At 50.5% G+C, this 24,377-nt stretch overlaps 1 protein-coding gene across 3 annotated transcripts in view; it reads right to left on the bottom strand.

The window, feature by feature from the left end:
* Positions 1-11,011: 11,011 nt before the first annotated feature.
* THBS2 (thrombospondin 2) overlaps positions 11,012-24,377 on the bottom strand; it is a 28,534-nt gene continuing 15,168 nt past the window's right edge. For all 3 annotated transcript variants that reach the window (XM_067701515.1, XM_067701514.1, XM_067701516.1), the window contains 10 exons: positions 23,907-24,125; positions 21,429-21,536; positions 20,496-20,655; positions 18,926-19,044; positions 18,093-18,327; positions 16,571-16,798; positions 15,823-16,094; positions 15,183-15,280; positions 13,924-14,063; positions 11,012-13,059 (listed from right to left, as the gene is read on the bottom strand). In XM_067701515.1, the coding sequence (XP_067557616.1) occupies positions 13,052-13,059; positions 13,924-14,063; positions 15,183-15,280; positions 15,823-16,094; positions 16,571-16,798; positions 18,093-18,327; positions 18,926-19,044; positions 20,496-20,655; positions 21,429-21,536; positions 23,907-24,125 (1,587 nt within the window). In that variant the 3' untranslated portion in view covers positions 11,012-13,051. The remainder of the gene's footprint in view (positions 13,060-13,923; positions 14,064-15,182; positions 15,281-15,822; positions 16,095-16,570; positions 16,799-18,092; positions 18,328-18,925; positions 19,045-20,495; positions 20,656-21,428; positions 21,537-23,906; positions 24,126-24,377) is intronic.

The raw sequence follows: 24,377 nt of genomic DNA, 5'->3' as shown, positions 1-24,377 counted from the left end.
GAAGCACAGAAGCTACAGAGACCCCCAACCACTTGACCCCTGACCTGATGACCCTGACCCACACCCGATGATCCCTGGGGCCGGACTCCTTAGCCATTTGAAAACACACTGGAACCTCCCTCCACCCTCTGATTAAACTCAGGGTTAGATTCACCCTCCATCCCTCTTACTTGATGCAAAGATCAGATCATGAAGACGCTTCCGGCTGGAAGATGCCACAGGCTGGCCCGCGCCCATCTGCTTGGCGATGCCCGAGTCTGGGAAGGTCCTTGCATCTCCTCCCGCAGTTCTAACAAGTTTTCGTGGCCCCAGGCTCTCTCACCCTCCCTCTCAGAAGAGCAGCCCCACTTCCCCATCGTAACGGATGGCTGAGCCCTCAGTCGCACCTCCTGATCAGAGGACAGCACCTCTGCTCTTCCGGTTTCCTGCTGCATTGGACCCTCCTGTACCCAGGCCCTTCACAGGGCCCATCTTCATTTGTTCCGTGGATGCCTTTGCTTCTTGCGAACAGGTGGCCTACGCTGACACCCCACTTCTCTCCTCTCCCCTCGGCTCCAGGTCGTGAGTTCCCCTCGGGCTTTTTCCCATGGAGCCCGCGTGCCCATCTCCAGATGTGAGGGCTGCTCTGCTAACTTCTCTCCCTGGGCCTCCCTGCAGGGGAGCCTGGGCCAGCTGCCCTTCTCTGCTCCTCCCCTTGCGGGCCCACCTGACGGGTCCCCAGATGCTGCAGAGGAGGAAACGGGCTACCGGGGGTGGGAGGGGATGGTGGGGGCCACGGGAGCTGATTTCAAATTGTGCCCAGTTTCACTCTGTTTTGCCAAAGGTCTTGAACTCTTTTAAACAAAATCCCTGGTATCCTTATGCTGCAAAGACAGGCATGCCCCGTCAGAGGTTGGCATGAGGAAAGAAGAGAGAAAAATAACACGCCTCTGATGTGGACACGTGGACATTTGTGGCGTCTGTTTTGCGCCTGAAGTCAACTCCTATTCTCTCCATCTGGCCGTCAAACTTCTTCAACAAATGATGCAGGGTCTCTTCCAGGAATTGGGGAATCCTTTCCAGAAGCAGATTCTGTGTGTGCTCCAGGAAATCCCAGTGCATCACATGAAATGCTGTTTCAAACTCAAAATGGTGAGCCTCTCAGAAGACTCTTCTAAGCTGGGAAGGTTAGACTCCAGCCCTTTGAGGACAGTGGCAGAAACACAGCTTGGACAACCAGAGAACACCGTCAGCCCTGGTCACATCACTGTGGTTCTGTGTCCACTCCATCTCTTTGGTGGCGAATCAGCTGCTTTTGGAGAAGAACAGTGTAAACGCATGGCTTTGCACTGTCCTGCAGGCGGGACGGGGCATCCTGGGTGGTGCTGTCCGCCTTTGCAGGAACATCTACACACTGCCCCAAGGTAGATGTCCCGTGTTCCTGAGCTATGCCCATCCCCTCAGACCAGCCCCAGCCTGAGCTGCAGCCAGGTGGACATGGCCGACCCTCTCTGACCCTCCCCACCTCAAGCACTGATGGTCTCCCATTTTCATCCTCACGGCCTCCTTCTTCCTGCTTAGCCCACAGGTGGGTGCAGCCCCAGTCGTGGGATGATTAAAAGCACTAGGGGGTTGGGGTTGGGGGGCAAATGGCCTGGACTCCTTCCTTTCAGAGGGACCTTCTGGTTCCTCAAATGGGCCCGAGGACTATTGAGCTTGAATTGCCCATAGCAGTGACCCCTTGGTGACGGACACGTTAATCCCCTCTGTCACTTTCCGGATCCCACTCCAGCGCCAGGAATCACCTCCAAGATAAGTGAGCTGATCCCAAGCCCATGGCCACGCTCCCCTTTGGGGCAACCGACCTGAGACAAAGCCCAGCGGCAAAATCTCCTTGGTTACTGGAGAATCGACAGAGAAACGAATCGTATCATCATAAAAGCCATGACCTTCACACTCTGTTAGCATCACATCATGACCGTCCGGCACTCCGGGAATGAAGCCGTCTGGCTGTCCACACGTTTCGCAGGAAGTCCTCGTCCTGCACAGGCTCCCGGGTCTCCCTCTCTGCTGCCCCTTTGTCTGTGCCCCGGGGCTGACTGTCCTTGCTCGGATAGCACAGTCTGCTTTTAGCAAATCAAACTGCAGGGAACACATTCAAGCTTTTAAAAATGCATTCCTTTGGAAGGTTACACCCAGGATTTGGGTGTTTCTCCTTCAAGGTTAAGGCTTGGGGAGGTTCCCCTCCGTGAGGACGACCTCGCCTGAACCAGGCCGGCTCATCAGGACCGAATTTTCCGAGGGTCCCACCTTCTATTCAGGCTCAGAGGCTCCTCGCAGCGGGACTGCATTTCTCACGCCTCCCCCATGTCTGGCAAGAAGCAGGGTGGCCATGGGAAAGTGACTTGAGGCCTGCTGAATCTTCTCCAGGCCTCCTTGGCCTGGTTTGTTCCTGCTGAAGGTTTAAGGGAAGTTCCCCCTGTAAGAGTTCACATGAGCAAAGGCTGTTTGCCAAGTCACTTTGTCAGCACGCTGTCCCCCGGGAGGATCTGCCCACACATCCACACAACGGTACACATCGTAGGTGTTGTAGTCTGAGCATGGGCTGGAAGAAGAGCTTCCAGACACCAAGTATTTTAGAAAAGAGTGAGTTTATTGAGCACGAAGAGCAGAGTTATTGAGGGGCCCTGCGAACACAGCCAGCAGACTTCCTGATAGACCAGGGAGAGCAGGCCCCCTGTGTGGGCTGGTAGTCGACTTTTATAGCCTCAAGACAAAGAAAACTCCTGCTGGCAGGAGCGCTAGGTGATTGGTCAAGATGCTGCAAGGTGACTACATGGTGATGATTTCGCCTAATATGGAGTCGGGGGCTGTCCGGTTTAGGTCAGGAGAGCCCACGGCAACAGTTGCTATGGGGGCTCGGTTAATTCTGGAATTTTTGTCCTGTGTCCTTGACGTAGTGTGTCCTTGACGTAGTGTGTCCTTGACGTAGGGCTCCACAGTAGGGACACCGGATCTCGAGAGCTTTTCTTCAGACACTCCGAGCTTGTTTTCAGTTCTTTTAGGAGTTTTATCCCAAGATGTTCTGAATTTGAGTCAATAATTTTCCTCCCACGGCGAATAACGGTCCGTGATGGAGACAAAGGTGATGGCTTGCCCTCTGCTACCGAGTTGATTTGGGACAGGACTGACGCGCTTTTCCCCAGCTGTGGCTCCTGAGCAGAGTGCCTTCTGTCCAGAGCCCTCCAGCCGCCTGTGTGCCTTTCTCCTAGAAAACGACGCAGGTTTCCTCGACACGCCCTGGGCAGGATCACAGCGGGGTGTCCGGTCACCGCGCACGGGCAGCGATGACCCTCTTCTCCTCCAGCTGAGGGAGCAGGTGTGGGAAACGGCATTCTTGGTTGAGACGGTCTTTGCCTCTCTGACCTCACGGTTGGACCTCGTCCAGCTCTCAGCCGGGCTTTGGCAGGGTGGCTGGGGCCTGGGCTCTGAGCCTGAAGGGCCCGCCTGTGGTTGTGACCACTGGCCTTTATGTCTCTGTCCCTCCAGCCACCGTGAGCACAGGCCTCGTGACCCTGCTCGCCGAGCGCACGGGGCAGGGGGAGGGCAAGGGAGCTGCTCCATGGGGAGCAGGCCCCGGGGCACCGGGGGTCCGGCCCCCCTGCCTTGTCACGCAGGGGCCTCAGGTCCCCTCCCCCCGGGCCCAGTTCCGAGCCCCACTGTGCTCAGGCCCCATCTTCTCCACCACCACGCCTGCTGCCTTCCAGCGGCCCCTCCTCTGCTGCCAGCAGCATCTCTCCTGCCCCGAAGCCCCTTCTGCTGGACTTCCTGATCCTTCAGGCCACTGTCTCCTTTCTGTCTCCTAGCCGCTCCCAAACAGCTCCGATGAGCAGTTTCATTTATTACTGTTACTATTAATTTCATCTCATTCATGCACTGGCCCCTTAAGGACTTTGTCGTTCCTGCCCTACAGCAGACAAGGAAACTGAAGCTCAGAACGGCTAAGTCACTTCCCCAGAGACATACAGTCAGTGCGGGGCTCAGCCCCGCGGGGAGCGCGGAGTCCTGTGCTGCTGGCCTCTCACGATACCCGCCTCCAAAACGTTCCCGTTGCTTCGAGGGCAAACAGAAACTCATAGTGCCTTTCAGTGACTGCTGACTTCCTGTGAGTTCTCCGCTAAGAGCGTCACGTGGACCTGGTGTTTACACATCACAGCGCTCGGGGAGGATGTTGAAGCGGGTGTCCTCCTGGCACACGTGATAAAACTCAAGTCCCTGGGGTTTAATAACTCAGCCACGCCAAGCGGCCATGCCCTGGAATTTGGGCATTTTCTTCGCTCTTGTAGCACAGCCTCCCAGACGCAGAGCAGTGCGGAACAGCACACACAACATTATTCGCTGATTTTAACCCTTCTCTCGGTCACACGGTGGTTGGATTCAGCTAAGGCCTTGGATACTATGAGATCCTCTGACATTTAGACCAGCTGGGAATCCAGGCGTGGAAGGCCCGTCCCTCCCACAGGCCTGATGCCCTGGCCTTCCCCCTGCCTCTAAAAGCCATTCAGCAGTGGAGGTAAACCCGAGGGTCCGTCTTCCTGTCCTGGGGCCGCCACCCCTTCCTCACGCCCAGCCTGTTCACAGGCCACGTAGGGGTGAGGGCACTCGCCAGCTCTGGACATCGGCCTGTCTCATTTCCTGGGAGCTCGGGAAGGAGCCGATGCTGTTCCCCCACCTTGCAGAGCGCGAGTGAGACTCTGAGCACGTACCACCTGCACGGCCGGCAGCATCAGAGCTAAAGTCAGAACGTGGGTGCCCTGGCTCCAGAGTGTTTCCAGCTCCGAAGTCACCAGGGGTTAGCAGGAAGGGGACACAGGAGGGCCTGGGAGGAAGAGGGACCAGAGGTAAAGTGCAAGACCCCCAGAGAGGGTGGAGGGCGGAGGGCGGCTCGGAGACATCGTGCCAGCTTCGCCCTGTCCTGGTCTATGTGCATCCATCTAAGTTCTCACCTGACCGTTCATTCACTATGTGCTACAGTTACGATCGCGTTCTCACCTGACCGTTCACTCACTATGTGCTACAGTTATGATCGTGTTCTCACCTGACCGTTCATTCACTATGTGCTACAGTTATGATCGTGTTCTCACCTGACCGTTCATTCACTATGTGCTACAGTTACGATCGTGTTCTCACCTGACCGTTCACTCACTATGTGCTACAGTTACGATCGTGTTCTCACCTGACCGTTCACTCACTATGTGCTACAGTTAGGTCGTGTTCTCACCTGACCGTTCATTCACTATGTGCTACAGTTAGGTCGTGTTCTCACCTGACCGTTCATTCACCATGTGCTACAGTTATGATCATGTAGTTCCCATTTTTACGTTAAGGTGAGATTCGTGTCACATAAAACTAACCATGTTCAAGTGTACAATTCAGGGGCATTTAGCGCACCCACAATGTTGTAAGACTATCACCTCTGTTTAGTTCTGGAACGTTTTTATCTCCATGAAAGAAACTCTTGTACCCATTAAACAGTCACCCCCATTCCCTCCTGCCCCAGGCTCCCGTCACCACGAATCTGCTTCATGTCTCTACAGAGTTACCTATTCTGAATATTTCAAATAAATGGAATCATACGATATGTACCCTTTTGCACCTGGCTTCCTCGATATTCAGCATAATATTACTTAGGTCGAACCGTGTCATAGCAGGAGTCAGAGCTTCAAACCTTTAAGGCTGAATAATATTCCTTTGTCTGGAATCCATTCATCTGTGATGGGCATTTGGGCGGCTTCCATGTTTTGGCTGTTATGAGTAGTGATGCCAAGAGCATGCATGACATGTCCTTGTGTGCGTTCTTGTTTTCAGTCGTCTCGGGTTTATACCCAGGAGAGGACGTGCTGGGTCACATGACGTCCCTGTGCTTCACTTCTGGAGGAGCCGCCAGCTGTCTCCCACAGCGGCCGACCCGCTTTACAGCCACGGCAGCGACACGCTGGGGCTCCAGCTTCTCCGCATGTCCTCGCCGGCACCTGTCCTTTTCATTATTATAGTGGGTGCAAGGTGGTACCGCATGGCGGTTCCTCTGGTGACTGATGTTGAGCAACGTTTCGCGTACCTGATGGCCATTTCTGTGTCTTTAGAGAAACATCTCTTCAAAGTCACTGCCCACTTTTTATTGTTTCCTTTTTTTTTTTTTTTTTTTTTTTTGCCTTTTGTTTTGGGGTTAGAAGAATTCTTTATATATTCTGGACACCAGACCCTTATCAGATCTATGATTTCTAAATATTTTCTCCCGTTCAGTAGATTGTCTTTTTATTTTCCTCGCAAGGTTCTTTGATACAGAAATGTTTTTAATTTGATGGTCTCCAGTTTATCTACGACTTTTTTTTTTTCTTGTGGCTCACGCTTTTGGTGTCTTATTTAAGAATCTGTTCCCAAATCCAAGGTCATGATGATTTATACATGTTTTTGTCTGAGACTTTGGTAGTTTTACCTCTTATATTTAGGTTGTTGACCCATTTTAAGTTAAGTTTTGTACATGGAGTGAACTAGGAGTCAACTTTATTCTTTTGCACGTGGAGATCCATTTGTTGAAGAGACTGTTCCTTCCTCACTGACAATCTCAGGACCCTTGTTGAAAACCAACTGGCCGTGAATGTCTGGGTTTATTTCCAGACTCTGTTCCAGTCTATTGGTCTATGTGTCCGGCCCAGTGCAACACCACACTGTTTTGAACACTGTACCTTTGTAGTATGACTGGAAATCAGGAAGTGTGAGTCCTCCAACTTTGTTTTTATTTTTCAATTTTGTGTTGGCAATACAGAGCCCTTGCAAACCCATAATGAATTTGAGGATCATCTTTTCCACTTCTGCAAATTAAAAATTGTTGGAATTTTGATAGGGATTGAACTGAACCTGTAGTTTGCATGGCATAGTATCACTGTCCTAACAGTGTTAAATCTTGCAGTCTATAAACGTGAGATGTCTTGACATTAATTTAGGTTTTTGTTAATTTTTTCACAATGTTTTGCACTTTTTATTATACAAGTCTTTCACCTTTTGGTTGAATTTAGTTCTAGGTACTTTATTGTTTCAAATGCTATTGCAAATGAAATAGTTTTCTTAATTTTATTTTCATATTACTTCTTGCTGGTGTATAGAAACACAACTGATTTTGTGTGTTGATCTTGTACTCTTCAACTTTGCTGAATTCCCCTTTTTTCCTCCAACTTTATTGAGATATAACTGATACCTTTAAACATTGTTTTAAGTTTAAGTTGTACCCCCATATCCATTAGGGTTTTGTACACCCATATCCATTTTTTAAATCCCCCAACCCATTAAGAAAGAAAGAGCTTGGGAATTAAAAATAGAAATTACCTATGAATGAGATATCATGGCATTCCAGTAACGGATTTTAGAGTAGTCTGATATTGTATTCTTTATCAAACAACATGCAACAGCCCCAAAGGATAATCAGCTACATGAATATGTTTAAGAAACTGCCAGGATGGACCATGTGAACAAGTCTCCTTGCCCAATTATTTAGGACCCGAGATTTGATCAATCTGGGGTTGCATGTCCTATTCCGGAACTGGCTCGGCTCACCACAGCATGGTGAAGGTCACTCCTCCCCAACATAGCAAGAAACTCCAGAGTCTGGTAGAATCCTCCTGACGCTAGTCTCCTAATTCATCCTTCCACAGCAGCTGAAACCTTTAGCTGAAGTGCCAATGATTCTTGTGTGCAAGATGGTAATTTCTAAAGAAACGGCTCCTTACGGAGAGGCTGTGTCTTCATGAGGCGCGTGTGTGTGTGTGTGTGTGTGTGTGTGTGTGTGTACAATATTAAATATATGTCATTAAATATTTTTAATATATTCATGCATGCTATATTAAGTGTATATGAATATGTTTTGTATATACAGATATATATCTTGTTTAATAAGTGTAATTTATTCCTGAAACCATATTAAAGAAAAATAATTCAAATTTTTTTAATTGAACTATCGTTGATTTACAATGTTGTGTTAGTTTCAGGTGTATAGCAAAGTGATTCAGACCTTTTCAGATTCTTTTCCATTATAAGTTATTATAAGATATTGACTATAACTCCCTGTGTTAACCCTTGTGCTTTATCTGTCTTATATATAGTGGTGTGTGTCTGTTAATCCCATACTCCTAATTTGTCCTCCCACCCCCTTTCCCTTTTGGTAACCATAGTTTTATGTTCTATGTCTGTGAGTCTGTTTCAGTTTTGTAAATAAGTTCATTTGTATTGGTTTTTAGGTTCCACATATAACGGATATCATATGGTATTTGTCTCTCTCTGTGTGACTTACTTCACTTTTAGTATGATTATCTCTAGGTCCATCCGTGTTGCTCATCATCTGAAAGTTTAAATGGGAAGAATTACATGCATTCTGCCCCAGCCCAGGATAACTAAACAATGTTCACAGGTAGAAAAATAAATCCACTGAAAACAAAACACATTTATATAGTAATAAACAACAATTTGAAAGTAAATTACTAGTACACAAAACGAAGTGCGGTCGGGTATTAAGGACTACCCTTTTTTCCTCTCCCTACACTGCGTTTTTCAAAAATCAGCCCTCTGGGTGCAGACAGCTGTCTTGCAGTCAGACTATCTTCTTACCATGAGGCTGTAGCCCAGAAGAGGCCCCTCTGGGCAAAAAAGGCTGACCTCCCAAGAGCCTGGGGTCTGGGAACTGAGCCGGTGGCCAGGGTCTGAGATGCTGTGGGTGGGTGTTCCCCACCATCGGGTCCCGTCCGCACTCAGGCGCTTACATAAGCGTGTTCGCTGGGATGGCCTCTGACCGAAGCTGTTGTGTCAATGGTGTGGAGAATGTGTCTTTGCTGGAAATGTCAGAATCTCACTTCTCACGTGTAGTTGGTGTGTTTCGTGTGTTTCGTAGCCACTCTACGGAAAAGTGACGACTGAACGTGGTCCAAGTTTCCAGGCCTCCTTACGGCTGAGGGACCTAAGCTGGAAGGCAGTCGGGGAGGCCAGCCTATAATCTCAGGCCCCCTGCCCTGGTGACCGGGGCCCCGCGTGGCCTCCACGGGGCTCAGGGCCTCCTCCATGTCCACCACTCAGGCGGCCACACACAGGGGACCCTGGACGGCAAGGACCCGCGTGGGGCGAGCTCAGCCAGGGTCAGACATGGAGGCGAGGCCCGGATGTCTTGGCAGGAATTCTGCGGCTTCCGAAGCTGAGGCCCCTACTGCCCAGCCAGGAGTCTCTGTCACCTCTGCACTCCTGCCCTCTTCCAAGTCACTCCCCTGGGAGCGGGGGCCCGGGCTTGGCCAGGCCCAGACGGCCCCGCTGTTCCCTCCTCTTGCCCCGGGATTCCGGGCCGTGGTCTGTGGGGTCCAGATGAGGATCCTTTAGTCCTTAGCAGAGCCGTGCAGGCATCCGTGATTGCATGACCGGGGCTATGGAGCTGTCGGGTGGCAGCTCCTACAAGTCCCCTAAGCCCACGGACCACTCCGCTCCCGTGGCCAAAACGCCGCTTTGTGAAGCTCAGACTAAGTGAGCAAAACCTGCCTGAGACGTTTCGACCCACAGCGACCCCCGGGCAGTGCGAGAGGCTGGCAGCCGGGGGTGGCGGAGGGGCACTGCCTCCACTCTGGACCCTCAGCCGCTGCAGACTCCACGCTCCCTGGCTGCGGTGCCGTGGGAGGGTGAGCTGGCCTCTGGACCCCTCGGACGCCTGCACCTCGGGCTGGATCCCCCCCGTTCAGAGTCACCCAGCTCCCCTAGATAATGGCTCATGGAGCGCGGCCTGAAGGTGCACACCTGGGGCAGGGCGGGGCTTTTTGTCTCTTCTTTCAGGAACAGTGACTGTGCACAGTTTTACCGCGTGTGTTAGAACCTCACACAGAAGGAAAAGACACTCCACAGAGCTGCCCCACGCGTGGGTCACCTAGTCCCCCGTTAGGCCAAAGACACTAAAAATTAGTTCTGGGACTACCAGGACGCTGACAGGGAGTCTGTCAGAAACTTGTATTTTCAATAAACTTCCCCCAAAATCTGAATGTGTGAAAACTGTATCGCGTTTTAATGTCCTGACTTCTCAGCATTGTTGCTAACATATGATACACTTGCTGTTTCACCAGCGAAGTGCACGTTAGGGTCTCCCAGTGGCTCCGTGACCCACAGTCCAACCCTCACCCTTCTCCTTATATCTCCTTGTTTCTAAACTTCTCAAAGGCCTCTTGGGTCACTTCTGCAGGTCTAGTCTCTTACTCTATCTCCATGTCCCCAAGTCTCTCCGTTCTCAACCCCAATCAAGGCCAGGTCCTTCAGCTCCATCCCGCCCCCTCAGGAGGCCTTCCCTAGATCTTGTCGCTTCCCTGGCAGACTCCTTCCAGCCTATTTCAGCCAAACACGCTTGTTTTCCCCTCTGTCTCTCCGCTCCCCCTGCATCTCTCGCTCTCACGTTTCCCCTATAATTGACGCCACCGTAATGCTCAGAAGTCCCGAGAGCAGTGGGGCAGCCAGAGACACCGCAGGCTGCCCTGTGGCTCTCCTCCCATCACTGGGCAGCTGGTTTGTTGTCCACGTGATGTCATGATCTGACACGTGTCCCACCGAGTCCTCTGCTGCTTCTCGCTCCGGCTTGGAACGAGACTGGATCATGGGAAGCACCGCTTGTATTGATGAGGGGCCCCTTGTGTTGCCCCCGTTTTCTGAGTCATCTCAGTGGTGCTGACGCTCTCTGCACTGCTCTGTCCCCTGTCGGACAGCAAGAAGCAGCCGGAGGATGGATTTCCTAAGGTCGTGTCATAGCGCGTGACCCGGGTGGCTCCACAAACCGTGATGAGACCTGCCTTAAACAGCTTCTTTCCGTGAAGACCCCAAACGGCATCTCAGACTGAAAAGCGCACGAGGAAGAACTGTCACGGAGGAGGCTGTCCCTGGCCCAGGAGACAAGGCATCAGCCGGGGCCCCTCTCCTCCCCCCGGCAGGAGCCCTGCTAGCTCTTTAAAAAAGGGAGAGAGATTCATTTATAGAAAACCTTTTTACAATTTATTTCCTGTGATGAATCTTTAAAGTATAAAAATGAGTCTCTAGCTAAATGCAGCGTTTCAGTGGTGAAATTCTGACCATGTGAACAAATAAATAAATAGTTACAGGCTTTGTCAAAACAGAAGAGTTTCATCCATCTGTACGAGAAGTTTGTTTTTAAAAAAAAACATAAATAATTTACAAAAAAATATGGTACATTCTAAGTATTCACATCATCATCGTCCCACGCCACCGTACTGTTCAGGCAAACACCACCGACACAGGAAACCTACACGCTCTTCACAATCGTTACATTTAATGAAGTTCCCAACACGTCCTTGTCTTGGGAATACAGTTCCACCAAAAAAAGTAAAAAGTGCAGCAAAATGAAAAGTAAAATCAACCTCAAAGGAAGCAACAAATGCAACTTTATCAGACACACGAGCAAATGAAAACAAAGTCATGGAGCCGCTCCCTACTTGACAGAGGAGTGAAGTCGCTGTTAACAGGAAGAGAACAGTTTGTCCGCATCAGATCAACAAGACAAAGTCTTCTTCCTAAACCCCTATGTGGAGTGAGATTAACGAATAGTTTCTGCAGAAACGTCATGCAACTTAAAGCAAAAAATAAATCAGACCTGTGTGTATTACTATATGACTGATTCAGGGGTAGGTCTGCCGAGACAACGCTGGTTTACCCTCGGCATTCCAAGTCTTTAAAATCCTATGTACAGCAGATAACACTAAAAAATACTGCATTAAAGTCACCGGCAACAGTATATATTAAGGTTCCATTATAAACTCTTCATTATTATTCATTTATTCTATTACATTTTGCAGCATGTTTTATGATGACAACATAGTATTATAAAGTCTTGCATTTTGAAGATATTTTGCCGTAACTGTATCTTTATATTATATGCTAGTTATATGTTTACTTTTAGATATTATACTTACATAAGTGCTACTTGTCATATTTAAAATAAGTTATTGGTGAACGGAACTGCATTCTATATTCACTTAATAAATATTAGCACAACATTTATAACTGGAACCTTAATGGAATGTGTTACCAAGTTAGGTAAAAGCAATCGTCCATAGTTTCAAAGCCTAGAATAGGGATTAGATGCCAAAATGCATTTGCTGATTTTTTCGCCTGCTGACTCTTCCCCAGCAGCTCGGAAAGGAGCTCCAGCAGGGATTCTAGGGATCAGACTTCGGAACCAAGTGACCACTGGCCACGAGTTCTCTCAGGTCCACAATGGCTGGAGGGGCGAACCACGGTGACAGCACTTCCCTAGGTTAAACCCTCACATAGACGAGGCTTTGCCAGGCCCACGTCTGCACCCACATTAGAGCCATTTTGCAAGGATATTCCTTCTTTGATGAGACAGCATCAATGAGGGCTTCCATTGTAGGACAAGAGAGTGGGGGAGGGGTATTCATTCATTCCCATAATTATTTTTGATGTTCCAATTAGTTACTTGACATCCCACATATGTGACTGGTATCTCCTGACCTCTTTCCGAAAATGGCATTATTCAGACTTGAGTTGACTCTTCTTTATAATTGACCTAACAGGATTTGGGTGCTCTTGCACCAAACTTAAGGCACTGGAAGTAGTGTAGCAATATTAAGCATAAATGCTTAATTTATGATAATTGCTTATACACAATATTCCCTTCAGCTCCATATACACATAAATAAAATAAGTACTTACATTTCATATGTAAACGTCATTCTTTTTAAACACACAAGAGAAAACAATGTAATACCATGCTCGATTTTCACTCCACATAAAGTCTCATGGATCATCAAACTGTCTTTCCTGTAGTGGGTTGATGTTCATCTTTTGTTTCCATTAATATTCATCCTCTGAAGGCACGTGGGCTTGGGTTGATGACAGGAGGTGAAGAACCACTCAAGGTTGGGGTCAAGGACAGGAGGTCTGCTAGAGAGAAGCTGGGAACACTGGGATGGACTGAGGTGTCTGGGTAACGGCGTCTACAGTACTTTGCTGGAAATACAGCAAATCTTGTTCAGACATCTGCAAAACACAGTGAACAGAATTTGGGAGATTGGACCATGCATTTTGTTTTGCTTTATTTTGTTTAACTATAACATAAAAATCACTATTTCTATTTTTTAAAAAAAGGTTTCCACAATATGAATGGATGTGTGAATGGTTGAATGAATGGATGGATGGTGGATGGATGGATGGATAAATGGAAGGATGGAGAGATGGATGGATAGGTGGATAAATGGATGGAAGGATGGATGGATGGATGGATGGGTGGATGGATGGAACGAAGGATAGGGAAAAGAACACTTTACCAGAATCAAGAAGACAAATCAACATTCTTGTGTGATTTTTGAGAAGTATCTCTGAACCTTACTTACCTTATCTGTAGAATAGGGATATTTTCATATCTACATGAAGACAGAGGCTTAGACCACATAGAAGCCAAGTTCCCTTCCAGATCTATAATATTTTGATTCAAATATGCTCCTAGAGTGATAACTAAAGAGAACCTTTCCCCCCATCCTTCCTTCCTTCTTTCCTTCCTTCCTTTCTTTCTTTTATTCTAGCAAAGATAGCAATCTAAAATGCCATTAAGAGCCCAGAAGGTGTAGAAAATATAAAAAGCTATGGGATAGAGTAGAGTGGGACAAGTAGAGCCTGTGAATAACTTAAAAGTGTTTGTCTTACCAAAGACATTCACATTGAATTTAAAACAAACAAACTGACAGACAAAACCAACTCAAGCTGACCAAAACAAGACATCTGCCTGGCAGGCCGCCAGCTTATTTCCCTGATGTGTAGCTTTTGTAAGGGGAAAAGTAAAGTATGTGTTCCTTCCCCATCCCCTGTGCCACTCACGGCCACAGTGAATAATGTTCTCACACCCACCTCTGCATTCATATTTCAGGTCCGAGAAGTAGACCATTTCTTGAGAGAAGACAAACAGACCCAGCCGCCCACCAGCGTAGGTTTGGTCATAGATGGGTCCTGAGTCCGCCATGACCTGTTTTCCTTCATGCACTAAGACTCTGAAAACAGGAAAAAAGGAGAAAGAAAGAGAATGTCAGCTCTTTGAAGCACATTCACCAGAGGGCAGGAGGTCAGCCTTCTCCTCACGAGGCTGGCCAAGAGTAACACAGCACCACCCCAGAGCCCTCCTTCTTCCCTATGACTCACTGACCATCACCCACCCCAGCATCCAAGTTGTCTCCACCTTCAGGAGTCAGGAAGAGTTTAGTGGAGTCAGGAGGCCCCTTCCTCTGCCTAACCCTAGCTCTAAGCCTCCCCCGTGTCAGCAAGCTCCTGGCCTTCACACTGCACTGAAGCCACGAGCTCACCTGCTTCCGCCCCACAAACTGTGAGCTGTGCGATAGCAAGGACCAGGCTCCACCCTACACGTACAGATGCACTAAAGCTTCCCTGGTAGGAGAGGAGTGAACAAACAGGGACACTCCACAGAAACAGCACACCCCTGGCACCAGCCTGAGCCTCCCCTTCTAAGATGTGCTTATTGGCACTGAGGACGCGCACACACTCCTGGTGAAGAATCGGACTGGCTCATGCTCTTAGTGACTAAGTTTAACTTTGCAAAAACTTTAAATTTAAATCATCCGTGTTTCATTTTATAAAATTAGAAATTGTCCCAGCTTAAAAAAAAAAAGTTGATGACAAATGCTGTCATGCCAGGAGAACAAAATGCTGTTGGACTGATTTGTCAAAGTTTTGTTTAAGATGTGTTTTAAATTCAGCCATTCACAATATCAGAAATAAATAGGAACCTGTGCACCAAAGAAATCACATGCTAATTCACAAAGATGCAGTTATTTTAACTGCACCTTCCCTCCCATGCCCATAATGTTCATTAGGAGGAGAGATGCTTATCACTTTCTGGGTTATTTTAACAAGTTTGATTTTTCTTCTCTTCAACAGTTTTGTTTTTGCTTTTTTAAAAAACGTGAAGAAGATGCTGGACAGAAAAGAGAAGGCACTTAAAGTGGAAGAATCCAGGGAACAGCATACAAGTTAGAATCCACTTTGGCTTATTTATCTGTTAATGTTCTAACTTGCCATCCAGTGGAAGGATGTTCTTGGAATGTGAAAATTACTTGGTAGAAATACAGCCGCTACTGAGCTACCCTCTCACCTACCTTATGTAACCTGTCTTAGGTCTGTGGGTCAGATGCCACCTGTAGGCAGTGTAGTCCTTCCAGCCAATATTTTTGGGGTCATGCCATAACGTGCGAACCTGAGGAAAAACATCATTTGTGAGTATAATTGGCACCCTGAGTCTTAACCACAGTTTTACGGCACAAGGGGGGGAGATAAAAACAGTACTCTGCTAAGTAATCCCGATGGCCCCTGCTGCCACATCTACCTCCGATATATTTCATATCATAAACCTCTAGCATGAGCAAAACCCACCGACAGGGAACAACGTAGTTCAGCTCAAAGAGCACAGGCACTTGGGCCGAGTCACAGATTCTCTACTTCCTCAACGTGGGACCTTGGGCAAAACACTTAAACTCTTGAAACCCTGTTCTCCCTTTGTCTATAAGGGAGTACGCCTATGTTTCATGTGCAAGAGGATTACCAATTGTGTTTATAAAACCACCAGGCATGGCATCTTTAATAAGCGAGGTATCCGATAAAAGATTATTCACAGCACCGTGACTTGAGGTAAAATGAACAAAAACCGAGGTGGGGGTACTTTTGCAATGGGGCAGGTACTGCTCTCCCGAAAGCTCACAGCAGCTGCCGGCCTCGGTCAGAAGAGACCGTCCTCCTCACCTGTCCCTCTGTGTTCCCCGTGTGCCACAGGGCATTCCTCAGGTGCTCGCCTGTCCCCGTGGTGGAGTTCACCACCTTGAGGGACACCCCTGAGTAGCCGTACGCCCGGGTGGGCTGGTCTTCCCAGTACGTCTGAGTGACCTGCTTCCACATCACCACGTAGAAGCGGCTGCTGGACTGGTAGCCAAAGACGAAGCCAGCATAGTCGTCATCCCGGTCCGTGTTGACGTAGAATGTGCCGCTGAAGTCGACTGACCCAAATTCATCGAAACCTGGGGGCCAAAGGGAACATTTGGTCACAAAACCAGGTCGGAAACAGCCTTTTAGGAAATTACTGGATGAGCCCTGGGACCACTGGACGCAGGTGGAAAGAGGCTCTCCTCTTCCATCTAACTCAAGGTCTGCTCCTGTGGGATTAACAACACTTGTGGGATTTAACTTTTTAGATCCCACTTACAGAGCTACGGCAGGGCTTCACCACCCTAGGTAATAATTTACAGACCCAGTCCATGAAACGAAATGGCTTGCTGAATATTAAATCGCGGAGAATTTGGAGAGGCAAATAAGCGCTTCCCCAAGTTCTCCCGTCAAAAATATGTAGGCAGATGGCTTTACAAACCAAGGGAGGATGGGGGCTACCAGAAAGATCCACCGCTGCCGTCCACTCGGTTTTAAAGGGTAGCGCATGTGCTCCGTGGGCACCTTGCAGGCAGGAACCGCAAGGGGTGGTGCGTGTTCTAAGGCTCACCAACAGCGATGCCAGGGTCGGAGTTGGCCGTCTGCACCAGCTCTTTGCCTTGATGGCGAATGACCCAGTTGGGATCGATCTGAGTGGTACCCTTGGGGTCCAGGTGGACCATCTGGAAGTTCCGGAAGTCCGTCTCACTGATGGCGTGGTTCTCAGGACACACGTCGTCAATATCGGGGATGCTGTCGTTGTCAAAGTCGTCTTTGCAGGCATCACCACGCCCATCACCTGTCACCAAGGACAAGCAGAGAAACACGCAAAGTAAGGGTTTGCTGTCTGCCTCTCTGTGTCTGAAAAAACTTAGCACATGATTCTCTGAAAATTCAAGGTTAGGTGCTTGGCAGGACCTGGATCTGCCTTCCTGGACCAGCGCCTGTAATCTCTGCCATTTCACCCCAGCGCTGTGAGGAGTCTGGTGCTCTTTTCAAAACGTTGCTGTGCTAAGCCCTGCAGCAAAGCACGCCCTAATCCAGTTCCTGGAGAGTCACTTCTCACTTCCTTCTGAACTTGAAACTGGGGGTACCAAACCTGAACGCTGCCAAGTGAAGTCAAGCTGAATTTCCAGCTTTTTCTCTGATAGTCTCCAGAACCTCTACTATTACCTAAATCACCCCTGCCTGCAATCTGTTTGGCACTGAAAGCAGAACTCCTTCATGAAAAATGATTTCCCTAGGGAGATGTGGACTTCTGTTTTTTGGAAGCATCTTGTCAAATTTTCTAATGAGGTGGGGATGTGGCCATGGGGCTGCGGACCAGCCTGGCACAGAGAGATGCCTGCTGAGACCTTCACAGCCGTGCAGTTCATGGTAATAGTGATGATCCAGATGACCACTTAGCACTGCAATTAGGCCATTGCAGTGCCTACTGCTTGAGAAGGAGGAAAAGATACCAAGTTCAACCGAATTTCCATCACATCCTTCAAACCATCCTTCAGTTCTGTTCAGTAACACACATCCACGCACTGGGTGACAGGCACACAATCACGCAAAAAGGAGCTTCCAAAACCCCTAAGACACCCCTGAGCATGCCAGCCTTGCCTCCGTCCCAACCTCCCTCCTGGTAAAAGGCGGCTCGGTAGCCAGCGGCGCCCCTGCCCCACTGTGGGGACTGAAGCCGTCTGTCCTCTTGTCAAGAATGAGCTCTGTGCTGCTCTTGGGATGGGGGTGGGGGTGGTCCTCGGAGCCGCCCTTCAGTCAGTGAGTCTCCACGTGCCTCTGGGTCGTGTGGGCTCAACACCCCACACCCCATCTCATGCCAGTGGACGTGTACCCCCAGCACCCGGGTCAGCCGGGATTGCGCCCACAGGCTCCAGCAGATGCCAGAGGACAGCCAAGCCACCACCGAGCCCAGCGGTGCACCTGCCACATTACCTGCCACGCTACCCGAGACTCCTGCCCCCTCCGGGTCCCGTGCTCATGGCCCACTTACTCATGTCAGCAGTCGGGCTACGTACTTCTTTCTCCCGGCATTTCGCGCTCCCGCAAACTCTCTGCCCCTGCGGGGTGGCTGTCACAGGACCTACCATCTGAGTCCTCCTGGTCGGAGTTGGCCACAAGCCGGCAGTTGTCCCTGTCATCGGGGATGCCGTCGTTGTCGTCGTCTGAGTCACAGGCGTCCCCCTTGCCGTCATGGTCATGGTCGGCCTGGTTGGCGTTGGAGATGTAGGGGCAGTTGTCCTGGTTGTTTTGGTGTCCGTCCTCGTCGATGTCCTCGTTGTTGTCACACTGGTCACCCACAAGGTCGTTGTCTACGTCGGTCTGGAAGACAGAGTTCGGGGACAGCAGCAGTGAGCACCCATCCGGTGAAGCAGATGCCAGGCTGAAAGTCACCGAGGGCACGTGGCCGGTACCACCTCACCCCCGACGTGAGCCGTGACCGCAGAGAGGAAACGGTCTCTCTCCATCCTAACCCACCTCCCTACGGGGATTCACTTTCTTTACGGAAAACTGGAAAGAATGAGCTGCAACAGAATCAAGTCCTTTCTGACAACATCTGCTGCAACACGTTCTAGGGACTACATCCGGATGTTATGTTCTCACCGTGTCTTCCAAAGGCACATCTGGAAAAGCAGCCAATTCCTATGTTTGCATCAGGGAAATACGGAGATAATTAGATGAAGACTCTCTCCTTTCAGACAGTGGGACAAAGGCACCCACTCATCTGGCCAGTGGCCACGGAGATACGAGTCATGCTCAGACCTGAGTTCAATGTTTTCAATCACAGTGATTGAAAAGCCTGTGCTGTCGCGTCCTGACAGGTGGATGAAAAGCTGCAAAGCCGCGCACGTTCTGTGACTGAGAAGCTCCTCCGCCCCCGCTGCTCTTAGCCACACCTGATCAGTCGCCGGCCAGTTACCTGGTCTGGGTTGTGCACCAGGGGGCAGTTGTCGCAGTGATCGCCCACGCCGTCCCCGTCGGTGTCCCTCTGGTCAGTGTTGTAGACGTAGGGACAGTTGTCTCGCTCATTGAAGACATCTGTAGGATTCAGGGGGAAAACAGAAGCAAACGGAGTTTAGAAAAGGCACGTTGCTTTTCCTATCTCAGTAAGCAACGTACAGCCAAACTTTTGTTTAATAAAAAAATGATAAAATGTAAAGATTACTAGATTCATGGCAGATTTCCCATTAAACTTAAAATTCCCTTAGTTTGAAGCAGAACCAACTCTCGGAGGTTTCTGGATGACAATACACACGGAGGGCTGATGAGTGAGTCATCACAGCGTAAACATCGGAGTCCTCACGCGGACTGTTTGCCCTAACGTCCATTCAGAAAATTGGCGTCGCGTTCCTAGGGCCTGATCAGCTTCCGGGGCCCCACTGCCTCATCTGTTCCCTACGTTAGCAGGAAAATAACAACGGCAGAGACTGACAGGGGGTTAGCTATAGTGCCTTACACCCAGAAATCTGAAAATAGATAATGAATTTCATCAACTTCGGGGTTATGAAAACTGAGTTAACAGTAATCAGGCTCGAAGGGCAAAGCAAAACCTCACAAATCAGTGAGTCAGCAGGAAAGCTTGAGCCAGGCTAGGCGGCTGTCTTATCCTGGCAGATAGGGGGAGGCAGGGGGCGAGCCAGTGAGAAAGGACCCCTGAGGTATGCAGGCGGTCAGACCTCACAGACGGAGGATTGGAGGAGATGCCCGGCTACTGGAAAGCCATAGAAAGCGGCATGGCCGGACGCTGTCTTGGCGCCGGTGGAAGCTGGTCGGTGTGATGTCAAGTTACACCAAGAAAATAGCCAGGAGACAATCGCAGGTTGGGGTGGGAGGGCAGAGTCAGAGGGAGTGGGTGTGAGTCTGTCCGAGCTGCTCCCTGAGCGTCAGACGCCCAGGGCGAGGCTGTGCTGTGAGGTGTGGAGCTCGTGCCTGCGGCACTGGCATCCAGGGTTAAATAGCCGGGCGGTGTCGCATGTTTCTGAAGTCTGGGGATACCGGGAACCCCTCGGGGAGGCTTTGCAGTGAATGATTCAATGAATGGCTAGAAATACAGCGTGGAGGGAAATAGGAGGGAACAAAGCTGTCCTCAGGCCTTTCTCAGAAGCACGGTTGGGTCAGGACAGGGTACTGGGTTCCTGGGGCTGTGAACGGATGTGGACCTGGGAGAAGACACCAGGACTGGCCACAAGGACATGGGACAAGAGCTCAGGGCCAGGAAAGGAAGATGCCAAACGTGTAGTTTTCCAAAGGGGGAAACTAGGCCGGCGACCTGAGGCCAGCGTCCTGAGGCCGGCAACCCCTTCCAGGACCCCACGGGGACAGGGGCCGAATGAGGCCGGGACCCTATGAGCAAAGCGCCATGGATCGTGTTGTCTCGTGTCAGTGCACAGGGGAAGCTGGGCTTATGCAGTAACAGAATAAAGCACGGAGCCTGGGACCACCGCCGACCGTGAGCCCTGAAGCCTGTCGGGAGGACGCGCGGGACTGACCGTCCCCATCGATGTCCACGGAGCAGGCGTCGCCCTCCCCGTTGCTGTCCGTGTCGATCTGCGCCGGGTTGTGCACGTAGGGGCAGTTGTCACAGCGGTCCCCAACCTCATCTTTGTCGTAGTCGAACTGACGTGGGTTGAAGACAAGCTGGCAGTTGTCCTAGAGAGAAAGTGAGGGAAGACTTTGAGAAATAGGGTAGGGGTATTTGTTGAATTGCTTATAAAATGGCTTAGCACTTACAGGCTATGTATTCAGAGTAGATCAAGATGATCAAGGCAGCGATAAAGTACCTTGGCAAAGGTAGCCATTGCTGACACTTTCTTGATATCAAAGCATTTGATAATTATTTATGCATCTGTCCCTATGAAAAATTCTGATATTTTCTATAGTAAAGGTGACCTAGCACATATTTCATGGTGAGGATAGAAACATAAACGTCAAGGGAATGAACGAATGAATGAGTTAATGGATCGGTGGAAGCCAGACGCAGTAAACCTGTGAATAAGAAGTTAGCCTCTGTCTCTGCTAGTGCTGAATTACGGACTAACGTGTCAGAGCACTTATGTTTGCAACGCTTCTCTCGGGAAATGGTAACATCTAAATTCTGCCCTAAAGGCAGGGAGTGGCAATATCGCTCATCCCAGGCAGCCCCCATCGCTGCCACCCGCCCCAGAAGCAGGGGGGATAAGTCCCTTTTATGCAACTAAAGGTAAACTAAACCACTGAAAGCGCTTCTGACAGAGCACCCCAGGCAGCTCCATGCTCGGGCTGCCTCGTGTGCTTGTGCGAAGGACAGACGCTCCCTGTCGGTGACTTTCCGTTACTAGCCCAGGAGCGCTAAACCCAGCAGTTCACGGGGACCCCTGGGTGCAGAGCACTGCGCTCCCCCACTCCTCAACCCGAGGGCAGGTGCCCAGGTGGTGCGGACCCACCTTCTCATCGCTGACGCCGTCGTTGTCATCGTCATCGTCACAGGCGTCCCCGATGCCGTCCTTGTCAAAGTCTTCTTGCCCAGAGTTAGGCAGGAGGGGGCAGTTGTCCTGCAAGCAGAGGAAGCAGGCTAGTTACAAAAACATTCCCAAGAGCCCGCTTCTTTCAGATGAGATGGTGAGGGCGGAGCCAGCGACATCACGCCAGGCACCTGTCCTCGCGGGAGCAGGACGGAGATGCCGCGGCCCCGCGTTTCCCCTCAGGTGCTGCTCTAGGACCGACATCACCACCGCCAGTGAGCTGAGGCAAAAGAAGCCTGTGTCCTGAGCTCGGGATCCCCGTATGCAGCTGAATGACTGCGGGAACCAGGAGAGAATGAAAATGCAGGACAGGGCAGAGCCTCCCGTCCCACTGCTTCCCACAAACTCCAAGCGCCCATCCAAAAGCCAAGGTCATAAACCTTCAACGCTCACTAGCCAGCGGGTGGCCTAGAGTCTCTGTTCAGGAACCGCGGCCCAGCTCCCCAAACCATCTCCCTGATTCAGCTCTGCCCAAGAAGTGGAGAATTCCCATAACGGGGGAAAAAAGTCATTTTGTTTCAGTCCAATGAGATAAGGACTCAAACCCGAGCTGTACAGACACTGCAGCCTGAGGGAGCTGGGAACACCAGGAGAGGGTCCACGTGAAGGTGTTTCGATGCCGTTAACACAGGTGTCCCAGAAGCCCCAGGGGTTCAAGGGGGTCAGGGGTCTCATCAGAAGCACAGCCCAGGGCCATGTCTGGAGCCAAGCTTCAACTCCAGCCCGTGAAGGAGGAGAGCATATTCCTGTGGTGTGGACACAGGTCCTGACGGAGGGACTCAGCACCTTTGCAGGGATGAGTAAGGGAACCTCTCAGACGGGGTGAGGGGGCTTCCCATGAACTGTCTTACTTTTGCATCTGTTTGTTCCCATAAGTTATATTTAATGCAAATATAATGTGCAAATTTTGATGTGCCACCTTTTTAGTTATTAAATTCCTGTCTGAAGTTCCACAAAAATGAAAAAGAAAGAGGGTGTCCTTCGCCTCGTGGACACCTTCCATTGTTCCTGCTACGGTACCAGGGCATCCTGGGTCCCTAGTGGAACTCTTCATCAGTAATCGCATCCAGTAGGCACCCACTTCCTGCGGGGATTTCCGGGCTTGACACCTGACCTTGTTAGGTCAGGAAGTGTGGTCAGGGAGATACAGTGAAGGTTGCAAACTTTGTCTCTGTTATTTCAAAGCAGATTCACTTTTTGTTTCAGTCAACACCTGCCATCTTTAATCAAGAGGGCGAAAGATAAAATGTAAAACTCTCTTTACTCAAAATTCACAAGAACAAATCAATATTAAATAGATTAATATATGTACATTTGCAAGTAATGTCTTTTGTGAGTTTGTACTACTTATATTTCTGAAGCTTCTAAGGTATAAAACTTCACTGAAATGTTTTGGTACACCTTGTTTAGTGGTCTGAATGGTGGTCCCCTAAATATATACCATGTCTTAACCTCTAGAACCTGTAAATGTTACCTTATATAGCAAGAGTGGCTATCACCTTACATGGTAAAGCTAATATCACCTTATATGCAAAAGATGCGCTTGATGTGAGGGTCTTGAAAGGACGAGTTTACCCTGGAGTATCCAGATGGGCCCTAAATACAACCACGTGTGTCCTTATAAGGGCGTCAGGGGGAGTTTGAGACAGATGCACAGAGGAGCAGGCGGAAGCAGAGGTTGGGGTGGTGTGTCCACAAGCCACAGACACCTGGAGGGTCCAGAAGCTGGGAGAGGCTGGAAGGACCCTCCCCTGGGGGCTCCAGGCGAGCCCAGCCCTGCCACGCCTTGACCTCAGACTCCTGGCTCCGGACGTGAGAGGGTGCAGTCCTGCCTTTTAAAACCACCAGGTTTGTGGTCATTGGCTGCAGTGGCCCCAGGAAAGGACTCCACCCCGTTACAGGCCCTAAGGAAGCCCCACTCACCCGGGGGCCCTGACCGCTTCCTGTGTGCAGCACATGGGGGTCTTTGCAAAGAAAATTGTGTGCTAGGCTCTGTGTGACCACAGCCCGGCCCACCTGCAGACCTCAGGCCCCCACAGCCTTGGAGGAGGGTGGGGCCTGTTTACATCGCCCCACCCCCCAATGATTCAAGCCTCTTTGTATCAGTTAACAAACATGTACAAGGCTCCGCGTCCTCTCCCAGCTCCCAACAATCAGCTGCTTTTCCAGAGTGGTCCTGGAATTTGCAGAAACCCACTAGGCAGACGCCTTGGAGGGGCTAGTGGGTGGGCAGTGACACCCCAGCTCCCGTCAGCTTCGGGGGTGGGGACCACGCAGAGTGCAGGGCCCACACGGAGCCTCTGACTGTTTGGACCCGTAGAGGCACCTCCAGGGCCACAGCTGCCCCGAGCTGGAACCGCTGGGGCCTGAGGAAGGGGGACCCCCCTGCCACACCCTCACCTTGATGCAGTGGTAGGTGGCGTTGGTGGCGCAGACCAGGTTCTTGTTGGGCCAGCCATCCAGGTCTGAGTCCTCCCCGCAGATGAGCCCGTCGCCCGCGTAGCCCGTCTGGCACTCGCACTTGTACATGGGGTCGCTGAAGTGGCCCAGGTAGATGCACTCCGCATGCCTGTGGCAGTTGTGGCTCTTGTCCTTGCAGGGGTCCTCAGGCTCACACAGCTGCGGGAGGGCCGAGCGTGTCAGGACGCGTGCTGACCCTGACCCTGACCCTGACGGGAGGGCCGCGTGCAGGGCGCAGGGCTCCCGGCCACCCACGGGATGCTGAGGAGGGGCAGCGTCCAGAGACCCAGGGCTCTGCTCCCCTGGAAGGCCCCGAGCGACAGCAAGGTCACGTCGGGCCTCCGGTGGCGCCTGGGGTCACGGGGAGACCACGAGTCCCCACCCTGGCCCTCTGGGATGCTGTGCGTGAAA

Source organism: Pseudorca crassidens, chromosome 13 (genome assembly GCF_039906515.1).
Source record: "Pseudorca crassidens isolate mPseCra1 chromosome 13, mPseCra1.hap1, whole genome shotgun sequence".
NCBI lineage: Eukaryota > Metazoa > Chordata > Mammalia > Artiodactyla > Delphinidae > Pseudorca > Pseudorca crassidens.
The sequence above is the reverse complement of the archived record's forward strand: the minus strand, read 5'-3'. Positions and strand labels throughout refer to the sequence as shown.